General features: G+C 42.7%; 2 protein-coding genes and 2 long non-coding RNA genes across 5 annotated transcripts in view; 3 read left to right on the top strand and 1 right to left on the bottom strand.

Moving 5' to 3' along the window:
- Positions 1-24,774, bottom strand: part of LOC306799660 — a 59,658-nt gene that overhangs the window by 30,712 nt on the left and 4,172 nt on the right. The window lies entirely within an intron of this gene.
- Positions 4,160-11,477, top strand: LOC306799656 (ribosyldihydronicotinamide dehydrogenase [quinone]-like). The gene is made up of 7 exons (XM_079301001.1): positions 4,160-4,303; positions 4,448-4,500; positions 5,561-5,725; positions 6,611-6,741; positions 8,263-8,376; positions 9,723-9,815; positions 10,685-11,477. Exons 2-7 carry the CDS (start codon positions 4,494-4,496, stop codon positions 10,856-10,858), a joined length of 684 nt encoding a protein of 227 aa, XP_079157127.1. The 5' UTR covers positions 4,160-4,303; positions 4,448-4,493; the 3' UTR covers positions 10,859-11,477.
- On the top strand, positions 11,602-23,715 carry LOC306799661. The gene is made up of 2 exons (XR_013773657.1): positions 11,602-11,693; positions 22,916-23,715. It is a non-coding gene; the product is annotated as an uncharacterized lncRNA (long non-coding RNA).
- LOC306799654 (ribosyldihydronicotinamide dehydrogenase [quinone]-like) lies at positions 14,987-22,645 on the top strand. 2 transcript variants are annotated; one of them, XM_079300999.1, is made up of 7 exons: positions 14,987-15,279; positions 15,589-15,641; positions 17,023-17,187; positions 18,068-18,198; positions 19,680-19,793; positions 20,173-20,274; positions 21,420-22,645. In XM_079300999.1, exons 2-7 carry the CDS (start codon positions 15,635-15,637, stop codon positions 21,591-21,593), a joined length of 693 nt encoding a protein of 230 aa, XP_079157125.1. In that variant the 5' UTR covers positions 14,987-15,279; positions 15,589-15,634; the 3' UTR covers positions 21,594-22,645. The 2 variants fall into 2 exon arrangements, with proteins under 2 accessions (XP_079157125.1, XP_079157124.1); XM_079300998.1 differs by having other exon boundaries at positions 15,090-15,279; positions 15,582-15,641.

Below are 24,774 nucleotides of genomic sequence, written 5' to 3'. Positions count from 1 at the left end.
GCAAGCGCTGTCCTGGGTACTCTATCGCACTCAAAGGGCTCAATTGGTGTCAGGGCACTCAAGACTGAAGCGTTGTTTTGCTCATATTGAAGCCTTAGAGAGTATGGTTTTGGCGGAAATTCCGAGAGACCTCCCCCCAGAATTATGTCCTCTGCATAACATTGTCCTTTTGAGCTCTGGCTAAGTAGCTGGATTTGTTTTGAAGCCAATTGTCACTGAGCTGCTCACTATTTCCAATGCCAGGTTGTTAATCTTGAGCCTGGGAAGGACACTGTGTGTTAGAACAATTTTCCTTTGATGACTCTTTTATACCTGCATGGCTAGTGCTCAGCTCATGGGATGGTGTGTTCCCGTACAGGACTTGATCCCATATCATAGCTTGATTCCAAGTTAATGAAAGCTGGACAGCAACTGGAAAGTAATCACCATGATATGGGTACATCCCATAACAAACTGCCAGGAGAAGGCCATGGCACATTGAGCAAGTGGGTGCTCCCTCTTCATTTCCCTGGCTTTTCTCCCCATGTGGTTTGCAGGTGCACAGAGTGACCTGTCAGCAGATGTTTCAGACTGGTACTCTAGCACGTGAGAGGAACCTGTAAAAATTCCTTTGGAAAGAACATCTAAAATTAGCTGCTTCTAAAATTAATTGCTTTAGATACGTTTGCATATCACTGCACTCACCAGAGGCTGCATGTTACATACTTTCTGCTGCCTCTCTATGGTTGATCAGCTGTACAGAATTGTTATCCCAGACCACAACAGACCTCAGCCAGCAGCTGGGCTCTCTTCCAGCATCACTTTTCAAATCTAAAGAAGCATTGGCTTCAAAACAAATCATCTAAGGGAAGAAATATTAGCATAGAACATCTACTTAGTTCCTTCTTCACCTCTCTCCTGAAAAAGCCCACAATCTTTAAAATTGTATTTCTACCTTGTGTTCTAAGTAAAATAGGTAGAGCTGTAGCATATCAGCAGATTTTAAAATACATTCTCAGAAAATTATGCTCAGATGTATTCAAGTTTTTTAATATCATAGCTAATGCATTGCCATTCTCAGTTCAAATACTCCTTAAAGTACCTTACCCTGAAATAAAACTGCTTATTTATTGCCTATTTAAGTACCAGTCAATATTAATTTCACTCTATATTTACATTAAATATTCCACAAGTAGGTGATGGAGAGTGCAGACATTTCCTGTTGCCTTTTGCTATCACAAGTGGGGCAAAGAAGGACAGCCACATTTAGCAAAGGTTCTCATTATTCAGTTGCAAAGACAAATCCTAGATGCTGTGCTGTATAGAAAAAGACTGAATTCATACTCAGATTTGAAACTTCACCTCTCTCAGAGAGAATCTCAGGCCAGACTCCTCAGTCAAAAATTACCGAAGGGATTAAAAATTTGAAAGTAACAAATTTGTATTTGACTGACCTAGTCCTCTTACACCCTGTCAAAAATCTGCTAGCAGAAGTTGCAGTTCAATTCCAAACAGATAAAATATATATATTTCATTTATATACTTTCCCAGTGTTAGATATTTAACATCACAGAGTTTAAAAAGAAGCTAAAAAACTGATAAGAGATATTTTCTGGGACACTATCCCTGTTTCTGGTTCTCTTTTGATTTAGAGTCTGTATTACAGACTTGTTAACCCCAGAGGTTACCATTTTCAATTTCTGTTACTCATTACCATACAGACAGGCTGAGAAGAAAACAGGTCACAGTGAGAGGCTGTTAGTCACACAGTCCTCCTGTTTCCTTCCTTCCTTCCTGTTGCACAAGCCCATCAACTTTCTGCTCTAAGGAGAAAGATCAATACACGAGTGACTGTCATCTTTATTCCATGACAAAACAAGCCTAGGAACAGCTACAGTGTTATTGTGACACATATGGGGGTAAAGAACTCTTTTCTGTTAGATATTATTTCTCACTTTCTCCTATTTTCTTCCTTTTCAGGAAGTAACTCACTGTTTAGAACTGTTCCTCCAGTGGCTATGTTCACTGTGAAAGTTGCAGAAAACTAATTTTAAATAGAATTTTTCTCACACTAATGGTTTGCTAGCATCGTTTCTCCTTGCTGTTTAGTATTACTGGCAACAAAGATTGTTAAAACTTTTTGTCTGGGACAAAATTTACATTAGGGATTAAATGCTCGTCGTTGGTGGAGGCTTCACTTCTGCTGCAAAGATAAATCCTCTCACTTGGCGCTAGAGGGCACAATAAATATCCTTTAGACACACAGTACCTTAAAACCTTGATACACTATTCTAGAGACTGAACAATGTGTACAATAAACAAAAGAAAAGGCGTAAGAATAGTTACAGTAGTTCCTGCACGGTTAAATTCATTCAAAATAATTTATTTTCTAAGATAGATGAGCTTCTCTTGTACTGTAACCCACAGCATACAACGTATGGAGAAAACGCACACATACACACACAAATACAGTATTAGCACTTCCACAGGAATTTATACAACAGCTATTGGGCATCACAACATTGTGTGCTGTGTCGTTTGATAAAGTGGGAGGGGAAAATTTTTATCTAGTTTAATTGCTGAAGAAATCAATAACCTAAGTGCTGCAAGTGTTTGTGCTCCACAGTGGCATCTATAATGGCTTTGATTGTGTTTATGACACAATTCATTGTTGGTTTGAAGAGTGATTTAGAGGTAAGTGCCAAGCTTTGTTTTCCTGGATCCAGTGAAAGTGGGAATGGTTCAAAGATGTGAGAGGCAGGTTCAGACTGGACATTAGGAAGCATTTATCTGCTGATAATTCAGTGCTGTTTCCCTCTAATCCTCCCCAAGAGATTTATTAGCAAGAACCTGGGTTACCCTCACCTTCTGCAGTGGGCCACTACAGCACCCAACTGCTGTTGCATGTTAAAAGTTCCAGCAATTCTTGACATAAAGACTGGAGGTTTCCTGTTCCAAGGTCATCCCAGTGCCTAAGTAATAAAGTGATGCCTGCTTTCTCTCTTCTGTCACAAAAACATGAATTATTTTTCTGCAGTGAAACAGCTTCAACAAGAACTGATGATGTACCCACTCCAGAATAAACAACTTGCAGTTCGATATGGGGGTGATATGGGGGTCATTCTTTGAGATTGTGTGTTTGTGATTTCCCTCAAGCTGAAGGCAGAATTAAATCCAACTCACGAACTTTCTAAATAAGTGGTCCAATAAGAAAATAAATAAACAAACAAATAAACAAGTAATCTGTATTTCTACCCTCCTCTGCTATGTGTCCAATGCCTACCCCCCCCCCCCCGCCCAAGAAAAAAATAGAAAATCTATTTTCTTCAAGTTCCTTGATTAGATTTTCAGGCAATAAAAGTTATTTATCTTCTCTAGAGGGTTTGGGGCTACAAATCAAGAGGAAAAGTATTTTAGATGCAAGTAGAGAAGTGTACCTGTATTGTATCTGAAGAATAGTATTTAAGCTACAAACCTGTACCAAATTCCTCCAATAGGTAAGTCGTTCATAGAGCAGAAGGGTTGTTTCTGACCTCTATGAGAACTAAGATCAGCATAGTGTCCTGAATGCTGCTCAGGAGGTTAGACAAGTGAAAGTTTTTTTTAGTCTCTGTGAACCTTAAGAGATGCTTATGGGAGAAAAACCAACCCGAAAGTGATTGGCCTCACTTTTAAAATAAAGGGCTTTGAGCTGACTATCACCACACAGGAGTAAAGTCTTCTAATTACGACAGATAATTCCACAGAGTATCAGCTCAACACTCCATAGCAGTCAAAAAAAGCACACATTTTATGTCACTAACTATTGAGACCACAGAGCAGAAAACCATCAGATTACTGGGTATATCCAAGGCATGTCCACTGTGTGAAAACTATGTGTAGAGCAGGTTCCCCCACTTCATGGAATGATACAGCAAAACTGGAAGGGGGCAGAGAAGAGCACTAGGAAGGAGGGAAAGCACAGAGCAATTTTTGAAGAGCAGTCCGGGTAAGATGTGATTCGGCCGGCACACGCTGCAAGTTCACAAAATCACCAGTGGGCAGCGGGGAAGAGAACAGATGACCCTTCACTGTCCTGGCGGCACAAGAACCACAGCTGTGGGGAATCGAATGAAACCAGACGCAGAGGGGGAAAAACCGGAGCGGTGGCTGCGGGCGGCGCCGATCCCGATCCCGCCCCGCGCTGCCCCGGGCTCGGGGCGGGCCGCCGGCAAAGCTGGACTCGGTGATCCTTATGAGTCCGTTCCAGCTCGAGATATTCAGTGATTCTCAGGGAAGGGCCGCTCCCAGCCCCGCCGCAGGTGTGCTCGGCCCCGAGGAGCAGGTAAGGGCAGCCGGGCTGGGCTGGGGCCGGAGCCGTTCTGGAGCCGCTTTCCAGAGGGTGGCCCGGGACGGGAGCGGCACCCGGAGATTCTCCTCGCATCTTCCTGATGTTTCTCACCAGCAAATCTCTCCCTTGAGTTCTCAGACAGCACCAGATTATCCACAGAGACGCTCCCCAGCGCTCCCCAGCAATGGCAGGTAAGAGCAAATGAGGTGAAATGCTGCTCGCTCCAGGCCTGGGCACAGGGATGACCATCAAAGATGGTCTTTTCCAAATGACTGAATTTACCTCAGCAAGTGATGCCTTGGAAAACTCCAGTCTCTCGAGACACTCTCTCCAAGTGCCCTCAGCTCTATCAAAAGGGAAACAATCTGGGAGTTTGCAGAATCAAACTGAGCACCATGGGGAGCTTGTCCATCTCCAGGCACTCCCTAGAGCACCTTTTTTGCTGGGAGCTGGCAGAAACAGCATAGAGGCAACTGCTCTTTATATTCTGGAATAACATGTATACAGGGGTTCTAAAAGTTTATACATGTCTTGAATTGAATTTAGCATTTTACCCAGAAGTTTTAGTAGTCTTTTTTTGCATAGCTCTTGTTTCATAAACACTGTGTGCCTTGGTGAAATGATAAGCCCTTATAATTTAGGTTAAAAATGAGCTGTTGTTTCATCATATTTTCAGCTTGACTTCTACTATTTATCCCTGACACAATAAACTTCCCTGTCACTCAGCGGGTGTTGCTCTGGATGGAAGCTGTATCCCAAAGCAACTGACCGCAGGTGATGCAGTATTTTTGTCCTGGTAGTCAGGAACCAGGAGCTACATGTTTTGCAAACCCTGCCATTTGCAAAAATCCCTATAAATTTTACTCCCTGGTTATCTATAAACAACTGCTACTACATAGAAAATATTTCCTCTTTCCTTGTTGACTCAACAGGAGGAGCAATGTTTTACTCCTCTAGGGCAGCGTGACTCACTATGGAACACACCCTCTGTCCATTGGGTTCCACCTAGGAAACAAAGCCCAGTGTAGCACAGAATTGCTGAGCAGGGCACATGCAGCAATCAGGGCCTCAGGAGTCACTGCTGCTGCTGAGCAGGAGTCAAATGCTGCCACTGTCACTCTGCTTTCGCTGGTTTTGTGCCCTTGGGAAAAGACACTACAGAAAGAGCGAGGAACAAGTGCCAAGTTACAAAGTGTTCTGCATCTGCCTCCTAGATTCCAAATGGTCTCCTGGTTTTCTTTCTGCCTCCAGGGAAAAAAGTCCTGATAGTCTATGCACATCAAGAGCCCAAGTCCTTCAATGGAGCATTGTTGAAGATTGCTGTGGAAGAACTGACCAAGCAGGGCTGCAGTGTCACCGTGTCAGATTTATATGCCATGCAGTTTGAGCCCAGAGCAACAAGAAATGACATTGTTGGTGAGAACAGACAAAATACACCTTTTTCAAAAACCAGAGACTTGTAATCCCCCCTCAGTCAGATATCAGAAGGCTGAAAAAAACTCTCCCTGAAATCATCCCCATGCTGAACATGCAGAATTCTCAGTCTGTCTTGATAGGAGAGGTGCTCCAGCCCTCAGATCATCCAGAGATTAATAAGAAACAAATTTCATTAATAAGAAACTTATTTATGACAGACATCTGCATTTCTAAAAGTTCACTCCTGAACATGAACTTTGTTTCACAGTGAGATTACTGACTGAGGAAAACACACATTAGCACGTGTCCATAATCACTCTCTAAAGTCCATTTCTCATGGGCAGGAAATGCCTTCAGATATCATTCTGGGACTTGCTGCAGTTTAGCTCACAAGGCTACAACTGCCCCTGTCCTTTACTAGACACTGATGATCTGCTAGTGGAATCAGTAGAAATGGCCAATACTGGTTCCCCATCCCTTGCTGAATTTCCAGCTACAGAGGCTGGAAAGCAGCTCTGTAGTGCTGACAAGTGCATGATGGCCTCAGGAAAGCCTAAGGCAGAGGAAGAACAATTAACAACATTCCCTTAACTCTTCCACCTGCATCCCCAGAGTCCTGAGGCAAGCTTAGGTCCTCATATTGCACTTCCTATGTTGCTACAGGAAGGGAAAGCTTTAGAACTCTGAGATGCTACATTCATCTCCATTTCAAAATGAAGTCCCCATCAGCTGTGATGATGCTGAATATCCAATAAAGACAAGAAAGTAGGAAAAATGGAAAGTAGTAACTCAGTTTAGAACTGTGAATGGCAACCTGCATTCAGCTCTTTATCTGGTGCTGATACTGGGCAGGGACAAGGAATCACTGTTCACTTCTACCCACAGGTCACCTGCACAACTCAGAAGCATTCAATTATGGTGTGGAAACCTGGGAAGCTTACAAGAGAGGAGGTTTGTCCAAAGACCTGGTGGAAGAGCAGAAGAAGGTGCAGGAAGCAGACCTGCTGATTTTTCAGGTCATTATCTGAAAGACAATTCAGTTATGATGTTCACTTTCTCTCTAGGTAATGCTACAGTAAAGACTACAGACCAGTAGTACAATTACCTGGGTCATTATTACAGCACATCCAGTAATTGAGTAGCACAAAGATGCAGGATGAAACAAGAGCAACCCCAGGAACTTCCCAACACTGGGCCAAACAAATTCCATGTGTCTGGATGCACAAAGACTTATGTGAGCATGGATGTCAGGCAGGCTGACAGAAAACAGAAGGCAACTGCTTCCTTCAGGGCATGTCTTACTGTTCTTATCTGGGAAGCAATAGTGTGAAAATGATGATGACTTACAGTGAAATTCTGAATTGAGATATGGCTCCATCCTAAACTTACTCTAATTTGGACAGAGGAATATATATAGAGAGAGAGATGTCCAGGGCCAACAGGCACATGAAGAAATATAAGGCTACTATTTCCCTTCACAGTACTTTGGGATTTGTAGACACAGTAGAGAACAGAGATGGGCTGAAAAATTCATTAGTAATTTACAGTAGTGCTTGTGCAACTCAGCAACAAATGAGAACAGTCTACTTAGGAAAGCCCAGTTCCCTGACTTCATTGGCTCCTTGCCCAGAAAATAATCCTTGCTCTGCTTTCTGTATCTGTAGAATGCTATGGACAGTTGAGTGTGGTCTGGTGCAGTAAAAGAAAAAATAAAGAAAAAAAAAAAAAAAAGAAAAAAAAAGAAAAAATTTAAAAAGCCTTTAAAGGACATCATAAAGGAATTCAAAATTTGTTACAGACTGAACTCACTACTTTTAGTGACTGTGGTGGCTGCCCAGTTTCCACTTTGTTTTCACCTTCTATTGAGTCACACATGGTTACATGTTTATACAATTTCTTCCTCTGTGTGCAGGGTGTACCAAGGTTTAGGGGTAGTGATGCAGCTTAATATAGGAGCCCATCAAGCAGTCAAGATAATGCTGTGAAGACAGGATAGCTTTGGGATGCAGTCCCACAGGCTAACTGGAAGATCTGGAAACCAAGGGTGCAACAATTAAGGAAGTCTTTTTCTTCTCAGTAGAGCTATGTGGGAGCAGGATGCCAGCAGGCTTTGCAAAGAAGTCTTTCCTATGATCCTCTGGCATTTGTCAGCAGACTGTCAGAACAGAACTGATCACCAGATGTCCATCCTGCTAATAAGATATTAGATTCTTTTGCATTTCAGCCTTAGGACACATGATTTTGTACAGTCTTAAATCTGAATGAAATGGCACCCTCCTACTTCATCCTGTTTCACCTTTAATCAGGATGGAAGCCCTGACATGCAGCACAGTGTTGGTGTGCTGTAGATGCTCAGGTCTGGCCCTGAGGTAAGTACAAACAGAAAACACTTCAGCTCCTTTTGCCAGGCACAGTTACTGCCTGTCCTGACACAGAGCTGGAAGAAGGCACATACAGGATCTGAGCTGGTTCAGAGGAGAGGACTGGCCTAAGGGTGGCCTTGACTGTGCTGACAAGGTAATTTTCTCTTTGCCCAGTTCCCCTTGTTTTGGTTCAACATGCCTGCAATCCTGAAGGGCTGGATGGACAGAGTCTTGGTCAAAGGCTTTGCTTACGATGTGTCAAAGGTTTATGATGGTGGCTTGCTCCAGGTATGTTTTTGGAATTATTTTATTACGGTCAAGGCTTGCACCATATTCTATGTGACCTTAGTCCTTTGTTTCCATTGTAGTTTTTTTAAGCTCTCACTTTACACTGCTCTGAAATATTGCTTTGGTAACATGCTGACTAATTTTCTCTGTTGCTTACATTGTCTGGAGGCAAGAAAATAAGGAGACTGCAGCATTTCCTAAAGATTTAAGCAATGTCCTAGAAATTTTTATTAGCCAACTATGTGGGCTTTATCATTTATTAGGAGTATCAGAATACACTGTGGTAGCATACAGATTGCAAACAGTTTATATCAATCCTATAACTACAATATATCAATTCCTATAACTACAATCTTCCCACCACTATAGGACTGCTCTTATCTGTAATGACTAGCACATTAGCTGTCAAAGTCCTGTTCTGGGATTATATATCAAAGGCTGAAGTTAAACTATAAAACTTAATCAGAAATCTGAAATATTCAGAGTATGAGTCTCTGTCACAACTATTTACTTTGAACCTTTTTCTCTTTGTTGCTTTTAATTTGGCAAGAGCAGTATCTCTCCATGTCAATTCATACATTTCTAATTCCCCACAGCACTGGAAGTTTCCCTGGAAAATTCTGGCCCACTATCTCTGATAGATCTTATTTGGTACCAAATGCAGCATCAAAAAACAATCAATATCAGCTTTGCATTTCTTTCACTGTATGTTAATCTGATAGTTCTGATGTTCTTAACAATTTCAAACATTTTGGTTTCTTTAAATATCAGAAATGGCTGCCTCAGTGACATAAACAAGAATAATCACCAATGATCACAGCTGTGTATAAACAGGCTCAAGACATTTGGGATACTGCACTGGAAAAATGTTTGTTTGATTACAGAAGCTAAAACCGAGATGAGAGAAGCTGAGCACATGGCTAATACCATAGTCACAGCAGCAGTAGAAACATGGCAAGCCCAAGTTAGAAGGGAGACTTAAGCAAAAAAATTCTGCAGTCAGAGAGGACAGGAATAAAGATTTTCACAGTAACAGAGGGTTTCCAGCCACAGTTTTCCAAATGTTGCATAAGGAAGAACAAGAATCAGCCCTCCTTCACACAAGGGTGTCAGACATAATTTTTCTTTTTAACCCATCTCTGCCCAAAGCCCGGACACTCAGTCCACTGATGTAATTGTATGACATCAATCTGCCTCAGAACTGCCCATCTTTGGAACATGTGGGAAGGAAAAGGAGACCTCCTCCTCTAGAAACTCATGCTCTCCAGGTTCCCCCACGTCTTTTGAACTATTCAGCCACTCTTCTTTAAACATGTCTAACTCAAGCATCACTTTCCTGATTCTAGGGCAAGTTATCCTTGTTTTCTTTCACCACGGGAGGAACCAAAGAGAAGTATGCAAACAGAGGTGATATTCGCTATCTCCTATGGCCCATGCAGGTAAAGTATAGGAATATTTGGTTACTGTTTGCTTTAGTTTTTACTATTCCAGCTATTTATAAAGAGTTTTTAATTGGTTATTTTACACAAAACATAAGAAATAATTAAGTTACCTGCTCCAAGCATCTGCAAGTTATAAACTGGGCTCTAAAATCCTGAGATTACTTCAAAAGTCCAGAGTTTTGAAATAGTTTTGTCCCGCTTCCTCCAACTTGCAAACTGGGGAAAGCTTCTGCTGTCAACTTTTCCAATGTCTCTGGTGTTGCAAGATTTCCTTTAGCTCTAGCATGCAGGATTTCTGCTCCCTGTAGTTACCCAATTTTTGTAGGATGCATGGTCTCCTCCTCACTGCAGTTACCAGCTCCTTACCCCTGAGGAGCTGTCCAGCTGCACAGCTCACAAGTAAATGTGACAAAAACGTGAAACACAACTCTAAATTCAGAAACACACAGAGGGAAAATGACAAGCTGAATTTCCACAGGCACTAGCTCTCATGCAGGATGATATGGCTAAGATAGAGGCAAAAGCTTAAAAACCAAACCAAAACAAAAGAAAAATCCAAGAAACCAACACGGAAGTAGATGTGAAACATACTTCAATTCAGGAACAATCTGTGAAAGTTCAAACCACAAAATGAACTTTAGACTGTCCCTTATCCTTGCAAACTGTACAATGTACAGCATCCAAAGAAAACAGTTCTGTGTGTTTAAGAGCAATTTACTTCCCTTCTCCTGATAAATGCACAGATTTAGAGAACCTAACTCATATTGGATCAGAGAAGCAGAATAATTTGAATCTTCCGGGTTCTTCAGATGAAAGTAAAAGAGTAAATATTTCCTGAGGCATTTCTTTCTTTGTTTTGCACCCAGCATGGGATCATGCACTTCTGTGGTGTCAAGGTCCTTGAACCTCACATCTGTTATGCTCCAGCCTGTGTCTCTGAGGAGAAGAGGAAGGAGATGCTGGCTGCCTGGACTCAGCGTCTGAAGACTCTTTGGAAGGAAGAGCCCATAGATTGCTCTCCTGACTGGTATTTCAAGTAGTGTTCAGGTGCAAGACTACAGAGAGAAGATATTTTTTTTTCTCCATTCTTTTTGATGCTCTATCTAAATACTTGAACACAAATTTCCTAATTCAAATACATTTTAAGAACCTTGAATACTACATGTGGCAGTTTAACTGACAACATACCATTTATCTTCACTGATTCCCAAGGGATTCCCTCCAAGGATGTGTACAAAATTCTTTGTGAAGTTCTCCTTGCTCACATAAACAGTGTCATCCTGCACCTGCCTCCTTGTGGTTGATAACATATGTGATAATTTATGGCAGATTGTACCATTGCTGCTTATGAAACAGTACATGGCCAAGTTTATTTTAACATTTTTTGTACCATTTGTCTTTTTTATTCCTTTACCAGGGACTATGGTAAAGGAAATTATCCAACTTGTCATTTAAGAGCCCAAGATTTATTGTGAGAACCTACACTTGTGCCCTACAGCTATGAAACCAGATCATGAGTAGTGTTACAAAAGGATGTTCAGTTGCAAAGTACCTTAAACAGCTGGAAGGCTTGTGGGCAGCCTCAGACTTTTAGACACATTTACAAAGCAACTTAAAACTGTATCAAATACCAGAGAAGGGAAAAAATAAATGCAAATTAGTATGTGAGTGAATTTACCTCCTTTATGAACTACACTTTCCATTAGTAAAGTTGGCAGCTTCCTAAAATCAAAGGAATTTCTCCATTTTGATTACCCTTTGTAGGGACAAAATCCTCACACCAGTCACGTGTTCCAGTTTGCTCCTGTATGAAGTGAAGTGCCACATCTAGCAGAGACATTTCCCAGGAAGCAGAGCTGCCCCAAACTGTTGCTGGTGTCTGCTGTGGGGCATGTGAGCCAAAGTTTTCAGGGTCCACAAGGGTGCTGTTGTTGCAATGCTTTGTCAACTGTGCAGTGACAGTGGGTGCTGAGCCAAAAGTGACTGTCCTTGTCCTGATGTGCTTTCAGTGCGTGCTATGCAGGGCACTGTGCTGGGCTGCACGTGTGTTCTGATACATGCCTTTCCAAAACTCAGGAGAATTTTACCATATAGAAAACCAGCAGAGACTGGTCTGTGGTTAGTAAGGAGAGAGAAAAGAAGTGGCAGTATTGCTTTCTAAGCAGCACTGGAAATGTTATAGCCATTTTGCACTAAAGAACAATTGTCCTTCTAAATCACATTATGCTAAAAGTGAACTGTCACTCTGCCAAACCAGCATTGACTTCATGAGAATGAAGCTAGAATTAGGTGAGTAACTTGTAGCTACCCTTCAGGCTGGGGAGAAAGGTATAAAAGAACATGCTTTCCACTTCCATTTAGTTTGGGAACTTGCTTTTTGTTGTTGGTGGTCCTGCTCTCCCACAGATGCCTAGGCAATACTCTGATCTTTTTCTAGAAATCGTGACTGTATTTCTTTTATTTGGGGTTCTGAAATGGCAGGTCAAACTTGCTTGTAACTGCAGAGCCATAGAGGAAAACAGATACCCATCTGAACTATGTTACCAAGTTACTCATAGCCTAGAGAAACCAAGGCTGATGTCTTGCAGTAAGGTGCCTTTAATGCAGGTTTCAAAAAACCTGACATTTAAAGTCAGGTGTAGTTCATTCTGTGAATGGTTTAATATTGAGTTCCTGAAGCAGCATCACTGAGGGTGAACTGCTTACTTGCAGAGGAATATACTTTGTAATAGACTATTTATCAAAAGTTTGAGCTGAAGAGAGAAACAGCCAATAACTAATACCATGCACAATGCAAGTACTACTTCTTTCCTTTCCTTCTTTTTTTTGTGAAAAACCCTACTGTTATTAGATATCTCAGAGCCTAAAGAGGCTATATTCTACAGAAGAGATGCAAAGAATTTAAGCTGCTACACTCAAGACAGTACTGGATAATTGTCTCATCATCCTAAGAGTATTAAAATGTTCAGTTTCATGCACCTTGAATACACAGGAATTCTGATATGTTTGAAAAACTCAGGAAGGAGACAAAAGACCAGCTTCTTCCCTAGGACTGTGGAGCCAAAATACCCCACAGCTGTTTCTGAATGACCCTTGATGAAATAAGAAAGCATTTTGTTGACATCCAACAGAGAGAATAAACCAAGACCTAAACCATGAGCTTGTCCACATAACAGATTGTCAAAACTGCAAATACAGTTGTACTCCAGTGAGACATAGAGAGCAAAGGTGATTCTTCACTGGAATTCAATAAGAAACCAAGAAAAAAATAAATCCTCTTAATGTACTCTATGCATACACCTTTGTATTTCTGCCATCTATTGCTAGGCCACAGCTCAGCATCCGTGGGAAATGTCAGTGGTATTCTGAACTCAACTGCAGTGAAAATTTGTGGCTGCAGTCACCAACCACAGCGGTTCCCAAGGCCCTTGGAGCTTCCCACTCTGCATTCTCACTCCCAGGGGATGCAGCCCTTCTCCACAAGCATCAACTCTGTTGGTTGCTGCAGTTTCTCCCAACTCAGCCCTCTGAGAGCTCAGAGAAATACAGTTTGCTCAGATGGTGCAAAACTAGCTAAGATCACAGCTTCTTTCTCTAAAATCAGCACTACACCATAATACCTTCATGGCTGTTGGACAGCAGGGGGGAGGTCAATCAGACCAATTAATACTTTACTTTTAGATTAAAAGGTAGATTACAGAAAGATTATACACAAGTATTTCCTTAGAGTTTTGCAAACCAATGATGCCCCTCTCCAGAGCTCTGGACAGGGTATAGAGCCCAGAATTAACATTCTAGCATTGAGTCATCTCCAGAGCTGGAAACCTCCTGTATGAGAGAACACTTATCCTTGCTGGGCCAGGTAGAGTGTTAAGCCAGAGACAGCCAGAGAATGATTATGCTCAGGTCCCTACAGAACTTGCAATTCATCAGAGAAATGGAGAGGGGAAAGTCTCAAAAGAGACTGGCAGCAAAGTACAGAAAGAAAGGAAGGAGGGAGGGTTAAAAATTAATCCTTTACTACTAAAATACATCCCTTAAAGATAATACCAGGAAAAGAGATACAATGTCACCTTCCCATTAGGGCACAAGCTTATTGGATTGGATTTTTAGTCAAGATTAAGAAACAAGGTAACCGTTCCAGGTAGCCTTGGTCTAGCACTGTGGAGATTTGTTGCTTTTTATTCATCAGCCCCTATAATTTTTCCAGTGGTGCAATGAAACCTGCAAATTTCACACACAGTAGTTTTCATCGTACTGGCTAAAACAAAAACAAACCAGCTACACGTCAAAGCTTTGGCCTTGAAGCACATGCAAATAGATGCCAGTATCTCCCTTTTTTGCCTAGAACACGCTGTCAAAACCAAGTTGAATGAGACTTATACCTTTCAAACCCAGCAATTCTTATAAATTCACCTCTCTCCCTGCCTTCATATATCCTTCATATCCTGCCCCATATATCAGGCAAAGCTCAAAATTAGAAAAACCAAACCAAAAGAAAGCTCAGAAGTCAAATGTTATCAAAAGCTTCCTGTAATGTTTGGGATTGCAGGAGAAAACCAAAATTGCACAATTGGCTGACCAGAGATACCACATCTGTATTTGCATTTGCTTCATTTAGCTGACAAATGTCCCAGACTCTCTGCAAGTTCAGTAACGCTCTCCTTGAGATACCTCACAGTGGGGATGGACACAAAATTGCTGCATTCAAACTACAGTGAGCTCAGTGTGACAATTCAGCATTTGGTCCTGAGTCTCCTCTTTACACTTGGTGTGATCAGCTCTTGCATCAGGAGCTGTCAGAGCATTAAACTCCTGTTCTGTCTCAATATGGGCTGACCCAGAACAGGTGGAAAACAGGAATATGTTGGTCCTGCATCAGTTCTACTGTCAACTTTTTTTTTTCTTTTGCAAAATCTTAGAAAGGCGCTGTTTACTCAGTTTGTCCAGCACAGGGCAGTTTTGATACTCGGAGAGAAAACTTCGTCTTGGAAGGGATCACCAAGGCTCTCCTATCTCTCCAAACTCTCAGCTGCCCGTATCCGTGTCTGTCCCACCTGTCTTTCCCATGGAACACCTTTCAGAAAGCTGGAGGGGAGGAGCCCCTGCTCCCGGCAGATACCCGTGCTGGCCAGCACAAAGCAGACAGTGCCACCGTGGGAGAGCACATAAGGGTAGATGGATGGTGTAGGAGCTCACACACTGCGGTGCTGGGGGAAGTGAAGGACGAGCTCTGTACGTGGAGAAGAGCAGAGAGCCAGCATAAAAAGACACCCAGCGGTGGTGATGGTGTCCCAGGCTGTCACAGCGGCGGGGGCGCGGCCTGGAGCGCAGCCGGAGCCGATCCCGATCCCGCCCCGCGCTGGCGCTGCCCCAGGGCCCGGGGCGGGCGGGCCGCGGGACCGCCGGGAAGCGCCGCTCCCAGTCCCGCCGCGGATTTGCTCGGGACGCGGAGGAGCAGGTAAGGACGGCCTGGCTTGCGCCGGCCGGGGCGCCGGGGGCTGCTCCGGAGCCGCTTTGCGGAGGGCGGCCCGGCCCAGCCCGGCGCGGTGCAGCCCCGGGCCGAGGCCGCCGAGCGCCGGTCGGGCGGCCGGAGGAAAATGAATTCCTGCTCCAGGGCCCGGGCCGAGGGCCGGGAGCTTCCCTCCCTTGGCCAGCCTTGCGTGAGTGCCCGTGCTCACACTACGGCGCATTTCCCACTGAAACTGCGATTCTCCTCGCAGCGGCTCCTGCTGTTTCTCACCAGCAAATCTCTCCCTTGAGTTCTCAGGCAGCACCAGATTATCCACAGAGACGCTCCCCAGCGCTCCCCAGCAATGGCAGGTAAGAGCAAATGCGGTGAAATGCTGCTGGCTCCAGGCCTGGGCACAGGGCACCTCCGGGATGGGGCCTCTGCTGTGTTTAGTTGGGACACTGAGGTCTTATTTTTCCAAAAGACTGAATTTACCTCAGCAAGTGATGCCTTGTAAAACTCCAGTCTCTCTAAACACTCTGTCCAAGTGCCCTCAGATCCACCAAAATGGAAAAAAAATCGGCATTTTTGCAGAATCAAACTTAGTGTCTTTTTGGAGCACATGATATGTCCAGTCACTGAGCTCCATTTGTTGAGACCTGACAGGAACAGCAAAGTTGTAAGAGCTCCTGAAAATCCAGAGTATGGTATGGAGCAGGGATTTAAAGAGTTTATACACACATTGAATTTATGATAGCATTTGACCTACAAGTTTTAATAGTCTTTTTTGCATAGTTCATGTTTCATAGGCACTGTGTTCCCAAATCCAGAAGCTGTGCCACAGAGAAACTGAGTTCAGGAGATGCCTGAATTTTTGTGCTGGCAGTCAGGAAGCAAGAGCTGCATGTTTTGCAGACCCTGTCATTTTCAACAGTCCCTGTAAATTTCCTTCTCTGGTTATCTGTAAAAAACTGCAAGCCCATGTAAAATATTTCCTTTGTTTACACTTATGAATGATTTTTAAGAGAATTATTAAAATTGTTTGGCCTATGCTCAATAAAACATTGAGCACACAATGGAGCTCTTTGAGCAGACCCTTGTTACACACCTCTAAGATGTTCCATCCCTATATACCTGCCTGGACACTCAGCTTACTTTGAATCCACTTTGACAGCAGCGTGAGATACACATAACAGTCTAATCTCTGAGAAAAAATCATGTTGCTCTTTACAGAAGCCACTGTGATGGTGCTGAAATGGGACAGGAGCATCTTAAATGTCTACCCCAGTGCTGTAACTTGCACGGCACTGAAATGAAAGATCAGGAGGTGGTACCACACTGCTGTAGGAAGGTGTTCTGATTTCTCAGAAGTTGCTTCCATGACACTTTGGGGCAATCTGAGCTGGCACTGCTTTTTGGATTGTAGTGGAATCAGACCAAAAGAAATGTCTCAAGGGAAGGGGCTGGCTTGTGCTGATGTAGGGCAAAGTGACTTCTATGGAACACCTCCTCTGTCCACTGAGTTCCACCTAGGAAACAAAGCCCAGTGTAGCACAGAATTGCTGAGCAGGGCACATGCAGCAATGAGGGCCTCAGGAGTCAAATGCTGCCACTGTCACTCTGCTTTCGCTGGTTTTGTGCCCTTGGGAAAAGACACTACAGAAAGAGCGAGGAACAAGTGCCAAGTTACAAAGTGTTCTGCATCTGCCTCCTAGATTCCAAATGGTCTCCTGGTTTTCTTTCTGCCTCCAGGGAAAAAAGTCCTGATAGTCTATGCACATCAAGAGCCCAAGTCCTTCAATGGAGCATTGTTGAAGATTGCTGTGGAAGAACTGACCAAGCAGGGCTGCAGTGTCACCGTGTCAGATTTATATGCCATGCAGTTTGAGCCCAGAGCAACAAGAAATGACATTGTTGGTGAGAACAGACAAAATACACCTTTTTCAAAAACCAGAGACTTGTAATCCCCCCTCAGTCAGATATCAGAAGGCTGAAAAAACTCTCCCTGAAATCATCCCCATGCTGAACATGCAGAATTCTCAGTCTGTCTTGATAGGAGAGGTGCTCCAGCCCTCAGATCATCCAGAGATTAATAAGAAACAAATTTCATTAATAAGAAACTTATTTATGACAGACATCTGCATTTCTAAAAGTTCACTCCTGAACATGAACTTTGTTTCACAGTGAGATTACTGACTGAGGAAAACACACATTAGCACGTGTCCATAATCACTCCCTAAAGTCCATTTCTCATGGGCAGGAAATGCCTTCAGATATCATTCTGGGACTTGCTGCAGTTTAGCTCACAAGGCTACAACTGCCCCTGTCCTTTACTAGACACTGATGATCTGCTAGTGGAATCAGTAGAAATGGCCAATACTGGTTCCCCATCCCTTGCTGAATTTCCAGCTACAGAGGCTGGAAAGCAGCTCTGTAGTGCTGACAAGTGCATGATGGCCTCAGGAAAGCCTAAGGCAGAGGCAGAACAACAACATTCCCTTAACTCTTCCACCTGCATCCCCAGAGTCCTGAGGCAAGCTTAGGTCCTCATATTGCACTTCCTATGTTGCTACAGGAAGGGAAAGCTTTAGAACTCTGAGATGCTACATTCATCTCCATTTCAAAATGAAGTCACCATCAGCTGTGATGATGCTGAATATCCAATAAAGACAAGAAAGTAGGAAAAATGGAAAGTAGTAACTCAGTTTAGAACTGTGAATGGCAACCTGCATTCAGCTCTTTATCTGGTGCTGATACTGGGCAGGGACAAGGAATCACTGTTCACTTCTACGCACAGGTCACCTGCACAACTCAGAAGCATTCAATTATGGTGTGGAAACCTGGGAAGCTTACAAGAGAGGAGGTTTGTCCAAAGACCTGGTGGAAGAGCAGAAGAAGGTGCAGGAAGCAGACCTGCTGATTTTTCAGGTCATTATTTGAAACACAATTCAGTTATGATGTTCACTTTCTCTCTAGGTAATGGTACAGTAAAGACTACAGACCAGTAGTACAATTACCTGGGTCATTATTACAGCACATCCAGTAATTGAGTAGCACAAAGATGCAGGCTGAAACAAGAGCAACCCCAGGAACTTCCCAACACTGGGCCAAACAAATTCCATGTGTCTGGATGCACAAAGACTTATGTGAGCATGGATGTCAGGCAGGCTGACAGAAAGCAGAGGAAAGATTATTTTCTGGGCAAGGAGCCAGTGAAGTCAGGAAACTGGGCTTTCCTAAGTAGACTGTTCTCATTTGTTAATGAGTTGCACAAGCACTGCTGGGAATTGCTAATGAATTTTTTCAGCCCATCTCTGTTCTCCACTGTGTCTACAAATCCCAAAGTACTATGAATGGAAATAGTGGCCTTATATTTCTTTGTGACCCTTAGACTTCTTTTTATATATATATATATTCCTCTGTCCAAAGTTAGAATAAGTTTAGGATAGGGTCATATCTCAATTCAGAATTTCACTGTAAGTCATCATCGTTTTCACACTATTGCTTCCCAAGAAAGAACTGTAAGACATGCCCTGAAGGAAGCAGTTGCCTTCTCCATCTGTAGAATGCTATGAAACGTTGCATGTGTTCTGGTGCAGCAAAAAAAAAAAAAAAAAAAAAAAAAGCCTCTAAAGGACATAAAGGAATTCAAAATTTGTTACAGACTGAACTCACTACTTTTAGTGACTGTGGTGGCTGCCCAGTTTCCACTTTGTTTTCACCTTCTATTGAGTCACACATGGTTACATGTTTATACAATTTCTTCCTCTGTGTGCAGGATGTACCAAGGTTTAGGGGTAGTGATGCAGCTTAATATAGGAGCCCATCAAGCAGTCAAGATAATGCTGTGAAGACAGGATGGCTTTGGGATGCAATCCCAGGGGCTAACTGGAAGATCTGGAAACCAAGGGTGCAACTTGGGTGCAACTATTAAGGAAATCTTTTTCTCAGTAGAGCTATGTGGGAGCAGGATGCCAGCAGGCTTTGCAAAGAAGTCTTTCCTATGATCCCCTGGCATTTGTCAGCAGACTGTCAGAACAGAACTGATCACCAGATGTCCATCCTGCTAATAAGATATTAGATTCTTTTGCATTTCAGCCTTAGGACACATGATTTTGTACAGTCTTAAATCTGAATGAAATGGCACCCTCCTACTTCATCCTGTTCCACCTTTAATCAGGATGGAAGCCCTGACATGCAGCAGTGTTGTTGTGCTCTAGCTGCTGAGGTCTGGCCCTGAGGTAAGTACAAACAGAAAACACTTCAGCTCCTTTTGCCAGGCACAGTTACTGCCTGTCCTGACACAGAGCTGGAAGAAAGCACATACAGGATCTGAGCTGGTTCAGAGGAGAGGATTGGCCTAAGGGTGGCCCAGACTGTGCTGACCAGGTAATTTTCTCTTTGCCCAGTTCCCCTTGTTTTGGTTCAACATGCCTGCAATCCTGAAGGGCTGGATGGACAGAGTCTTGGTCCAAGGCTTTGCTTACGATTTGTCAAAGGCTTATGATGGTGGCTTGCTCCAGGTATGTTTTTGGAATTGTTTTACTAAGGTAAGGCTCACACCATGTCCTATGAGGCCTTGGTCTTTCTTTTCCACTGTAGTTTTTTAAAGCTCCCTCTTTACATTTTGCTGAAGTAGTGTATCAGCCCTGCTTCATCACACAAGGGTGTCAGACACTAATTCCATTTCTTTAACCCATCTCTCCCCAAAGACATACAGTCCACTGTCTAATTGTATGACATCAACCTTTGCCTCAGAACTACCACTTCATGTACAGTCTGGAAAAGAAGAGGTCACCCTCTCCCCTAGAAATCCATGCTGTCCAGGTTTCCCTGAATATCTTTTGAACAATTTAGCCTCTCTTCTTTAAATATGTCTTAATCACCACTTTCTAATTCTAGGACAAGCTATCCCTGTTTTCTTTCACCACGGGAGGAGGCCAAGAGATGTATTCAAAAGGAAGTATCAGTGGTGATATTCGCTATATCCTCTGGCCCATGCAGGTATAATATATGGACATTTGGTTGTTTACATAAAAATAGCTAGAATGATAAAAAAATAACAATTTTTGATTGGGTTTTTTAATATGAAATATGATAATTAATTATCAAGTTGTCAGTTACAAGTATCTGCAGGTTACATAAATGTTACATAAAATCCTGGGACTTCTTTAAAAGTCCACTGACTTTTAAAGTTATTTTGTCCCCCTTCCTCCAGATCAGTTTAACACTGAAAGAGAAAGCTTAACACTGTCAGCTCTTTCAGTTTCCCTGCTGTTACAGGATTTCTTTTGGCTCAGCCATACAGGATTTCTGTTCCCTGTGGTTTCCCAAGTCATGTAGGATGCAGGGCAGGAGGGGAGTCACACATTACCCTGGCAGTAACAATCAACACACAGAAGTTAGCATTCCTCTTCTAATTGCTACTCTTTTATCAGAAGTATCCAGCATGGTTTGGGAAATACAGGTGGTAAGGCAAATTTTGCCAGCTTCTTCCAGGTACAATACAACAGATGAGCTAAATTCCATGGTCTCCTCATGCAATTACCATCTGCCTGCTCCTGTGGAGCTGTCCAACTGCAGAGCCCACAGGTCAACATGCCAAAAACATGAAACACAATTCTAAATTCAGGAACACACAGGGGGAAAATGGCAAATTGAGCTGATTCCACAGGCACTAGCCTTTCTACAGGAACATTTGGCAAAGCCAGAGGGAAAAAGGTGAAAAAAACCCCATCTTAGAAGTAGATGTGGAACACTGCAGTTAGAGAGCAATCTAAGGAGTTTCAAACTGGACAATGAAGTTTTGGCCACCTGTGATCCTTGCAAACTGAACAGTGAACAGCTGCCAAAGAGGATGGTTCTGTGGGATTAACAGCAGTTAAAAATATATTCCACAGAGCAGAATAAATGAAGTTGCCCTTATCTTTCAGTAGCTTGTATGCCATTCTGCTGAATGCCTTCAATAGTAACTGCCTGGATAGGTAGTGAACTGCTGCAATTTATTTTCCTTCTCTTGATAAAACAGATTTGGAGAACCTGACTCATATTGGATCAGAGAAGCAGAATAATTTGAATCTTCCAGGTTCTTCAAATGAAAGTAAAAGTAAATATTTCCTGAGGCATTTCTTTCTTTGTTTTGCACCCAGCATGGAATCATGCACTTCTGTGGTGTCAAGGTCCTTGAACCTCACATCTGTTATGCTCCAGAGAATGTCTCTGAGGAGAAGAGGAAGGAGATGCTGGCTGCCTGGACCCAGCGTCTGAAGAATCTTTGGAAGGAAGAGCCCATAGATTGCTCTCCTGACTGGTATTTCAAGTAGTACAGAGAGAAGATTTTTTTTTTTCTCCATTCTTTTTGATGCTCTATCTAAATACTTGAACACTAATCTCCTAATTCAAACACATTTTAAGAATCTTAAATACTACATCTAGCAGTTTAACTGACAACATAGCATTTATCTTCAGGATGGATACAAAAACTCTTTGTGAAGTTGTTGCTCACATGAACAGTGTCATCCTGCCTCCTTGTGGTTGATAACATGTGATAATCCATGGCAGATTATACCATTGCTGCTTGTCAAACAGTACACGGCCAAGCTTACTTTAGCACTTTTTGTACCATTTGCCACATTTTTTCCATTACCAGGGAATATGGTGCCCATACTCAGCCTTTAAAAGCTCAAGACTGATTGTGAGAATCACAATTGGCTTGTGCCTTAAAGCAACAAAGCCAGATCATGAGTAGTGTGTCTCAAAAGGATGTACAGTTGCAAAGTGTCTTAAACTACTGGAAAGACTTGTGGGCAGCCCTAGACTTCTCCAGATATCTATAAAGCAATATTAAAGCTATGACAAATACCAGAAAAGGGAAAAAATAGATACAAACATAGTGGTATGTGCATTAATTGCCTTCCTTTACAGACTACAGTTCCCATTTGTAAAGTATGCATCGTGCCATAATCAAAGTAGAGAGAAAAAGGAATCCTGTTGTCTGCCCCCTCACACCAGTCAGTGTTGGTGCTTGTGACTGGAGTGTGTTTGCTTCCTCTCCAGCATCAGCATTGATGGGCTTCATTGGAGATCTCCAGCACCAGCAGTTGTTGAGGCAGAGCACTAACCCAAAACCCTGCAGGTGCACTGTCTGTCTATGGGTCAGGATCTATGGGACAAATGAATTGTCTGGCTCTTACTAGCCAGGATTTTTGCCTGGAACTGTAGCAGGATTATTTTTGTGCTTTAGAGTTGTTAAGCCTATTTATGCATATGTCAAGGAGTGGGTTTCTTGCTTAGCTACTGAATTTCTTGATTTGACTAGCTCACTTAACTGCTGCCTTTGCACTTTGATATTAAAAGAATGTGGCCTCTGTAAGAACCTGTCTCCTGAGTCACTGTCAAACGACACCCTGACCTCTGTGCATCTGCCATACCTTGTGGCATTCTTGCCACACCCCAGCCTTACGGTTCCTTAGGGACTAATTGGATAATAAACACGCTAAGCCCAGGCTCTGGAGGCTCACTGTAAACTGATACATCAAACTAGGAAGTGCCACCACAGGGAAAGGGTCACGTGTTGCTCTTTGCTGTCATATGAGGTGAAAGGCCACATCAAGCACAGATATTTCCCAGGACTCAGCTGTCACAGATGTCTACTGTGGGGCCTGTGAGCCAAAGTCTTTAGGTTGCAGAAGCAGGAAATTTGCTTTGGCTCAACAGCTCTGTTATAGGAAAAGGAAAGTAAGAGGGAATAAGGAAATAAGTGTTGCACATCTAAGTTATGGGGAAAGCAGATTCATGGCTCAAAGACATAAGGAGAAGAAATTAAAGTTGAGAGAAATCTGAGGACAAAATTTAAAACTGCACAGAAGAGAAATCATCCTTCTAATCACTGTGCTCAATTAGCAGGCTATTCAGGAAAGAAGGAAATGGAAGTGAAAGCAGAAGTTGCAACTGTCAAACCAATGTTACTACTTTGGATCAATTGCAGAGCTTAGTGGGGCTAACTAGTAGATGAAGAACGCCTGACTGGCCTGTATGTTGAGGATACTGAGCACTATCTGGCAGACACATGCCAGTTCCCACACATATGGTAGCACTAAGTTTTAATAAGATGGCTGAGATTTTTAGTACAAAGTTTGTGAATGGTTGAGCTTAATGCAAGTTGAGGTAAAAGAAAACTAATAGGCTTATTAAATTCACATTAATGCTAAAATTGAAGACTCCTGCTGAGATAAATTCGTTATTGGGAAAAGCATTAAAGATGTACCAATGTTTTTTTCCATTTCAAGATAACTTTTCCTTCATCTCCATCAGAATTTAGAGATTTCTCTATAAATTCAGATTGCATTTCTGGATTGGTTTGTTTTCCCTTTTCATTCAATGAAGGAATGTTGTAACTGGCAACACCAACCTCTAAGCACATACAAATAAATGACAATTTTTTTCTTTGCCTAGTGCTTATTGGGAAATCACCACTTTAACCAAGCAATTCTTATGAATTCACCTCTCTTTCTTCCTGCCTTTAGGCCACACCTTCAGCCCCACACACAATGCAAAGCTAGACAGCAGAAGAACCAAACCAAACAAACTAATTAGACCGAAGAAACAAAAAAAAGAAAAAGAAAAAAAAAAAACCAAAAAAACTGAAAACCCAAAAAAACCTCAGAGGTCAAATGTTATCATAAGAATGTTTGGGATTGCAGGAGAAAACCAATTGGCCCACGAGAGATTCCATGTCTATGTTTGCACTTGCTTCATTTAGCTGACAAATGTCTCAGACTCTCTGCAAGTTCAGTAACGCACTCCTTGAGACACCTCACAGTGGGGATGGACACGAAATTGCTGCATTCAAACTACAGTGAGCTCAGTGTGACAATTCAGCATTTGGTCCTGAGTCTCCTCTTTACACTTGGTGTGATCAGCCCTTGCATCAGGAGCTGTCAGAGCATTAAACTCCTGTTCTGTCTCAATATCAGCTGATCCAGAATGGCTGGAAAACAGGAATGTGCTGGTCCTGCATCAGGTCCACTGTCAACTTTTTTTTTTTCTTTTGCAAAATCTTAGAAATCATTTTGTCCAGCAAAGGGCAGTTTTGATACTCAGAGAGAAAACTTCATCTTGGAAGTGATCACCAAGGCTGTCCTATCTCTCCAAACTCTCAGCTGCCCGTATCCGTGTGTGTCCCACCTGTCTTTCCCATGGAACACCTTTCAGAAAGCTGGAGAGGAGGAGCCCCTGCTCCCGGCAGATACCCGTGCTGGCCAGCACAAAGCCACAGTGCCACCGTGGGAGAGCACATAAGGGTAGATGGATGGTGTAGGAGCTCACATATGGCATTGCTGACCATCAAAGGGAGAAATGAAAAACAATTTGTGGACTGCTATTGCCCTACCTCGTTGATCTGTTGCTGCTCTTCTATTATTGCTGCTTTAAAGCAACATAGGGAATGCAACAGTTCCCCAGAATGGGAAAGATCATTAAACATTGATAATTGCCATCCTTTTC

The sequence above is a fragment of the Erithacus rubecula genome, assembly GCF_903797595.1.
Source record: "Erithacus rubecula genome assembly, chromosome: 3".
In the NCBI taxonomy this organism is placed as follows: domain Eukaryota; kingdom Metazoa; phylum Chordata; class Aves; order Passeriformes; family Muscicapidae; genus Erithacus; species Erithacus rubecula.
Note: the sequence above shows the minus strand (reverse complement) of the source record. Positions and strands in the feature narration are given on the sequence as shown.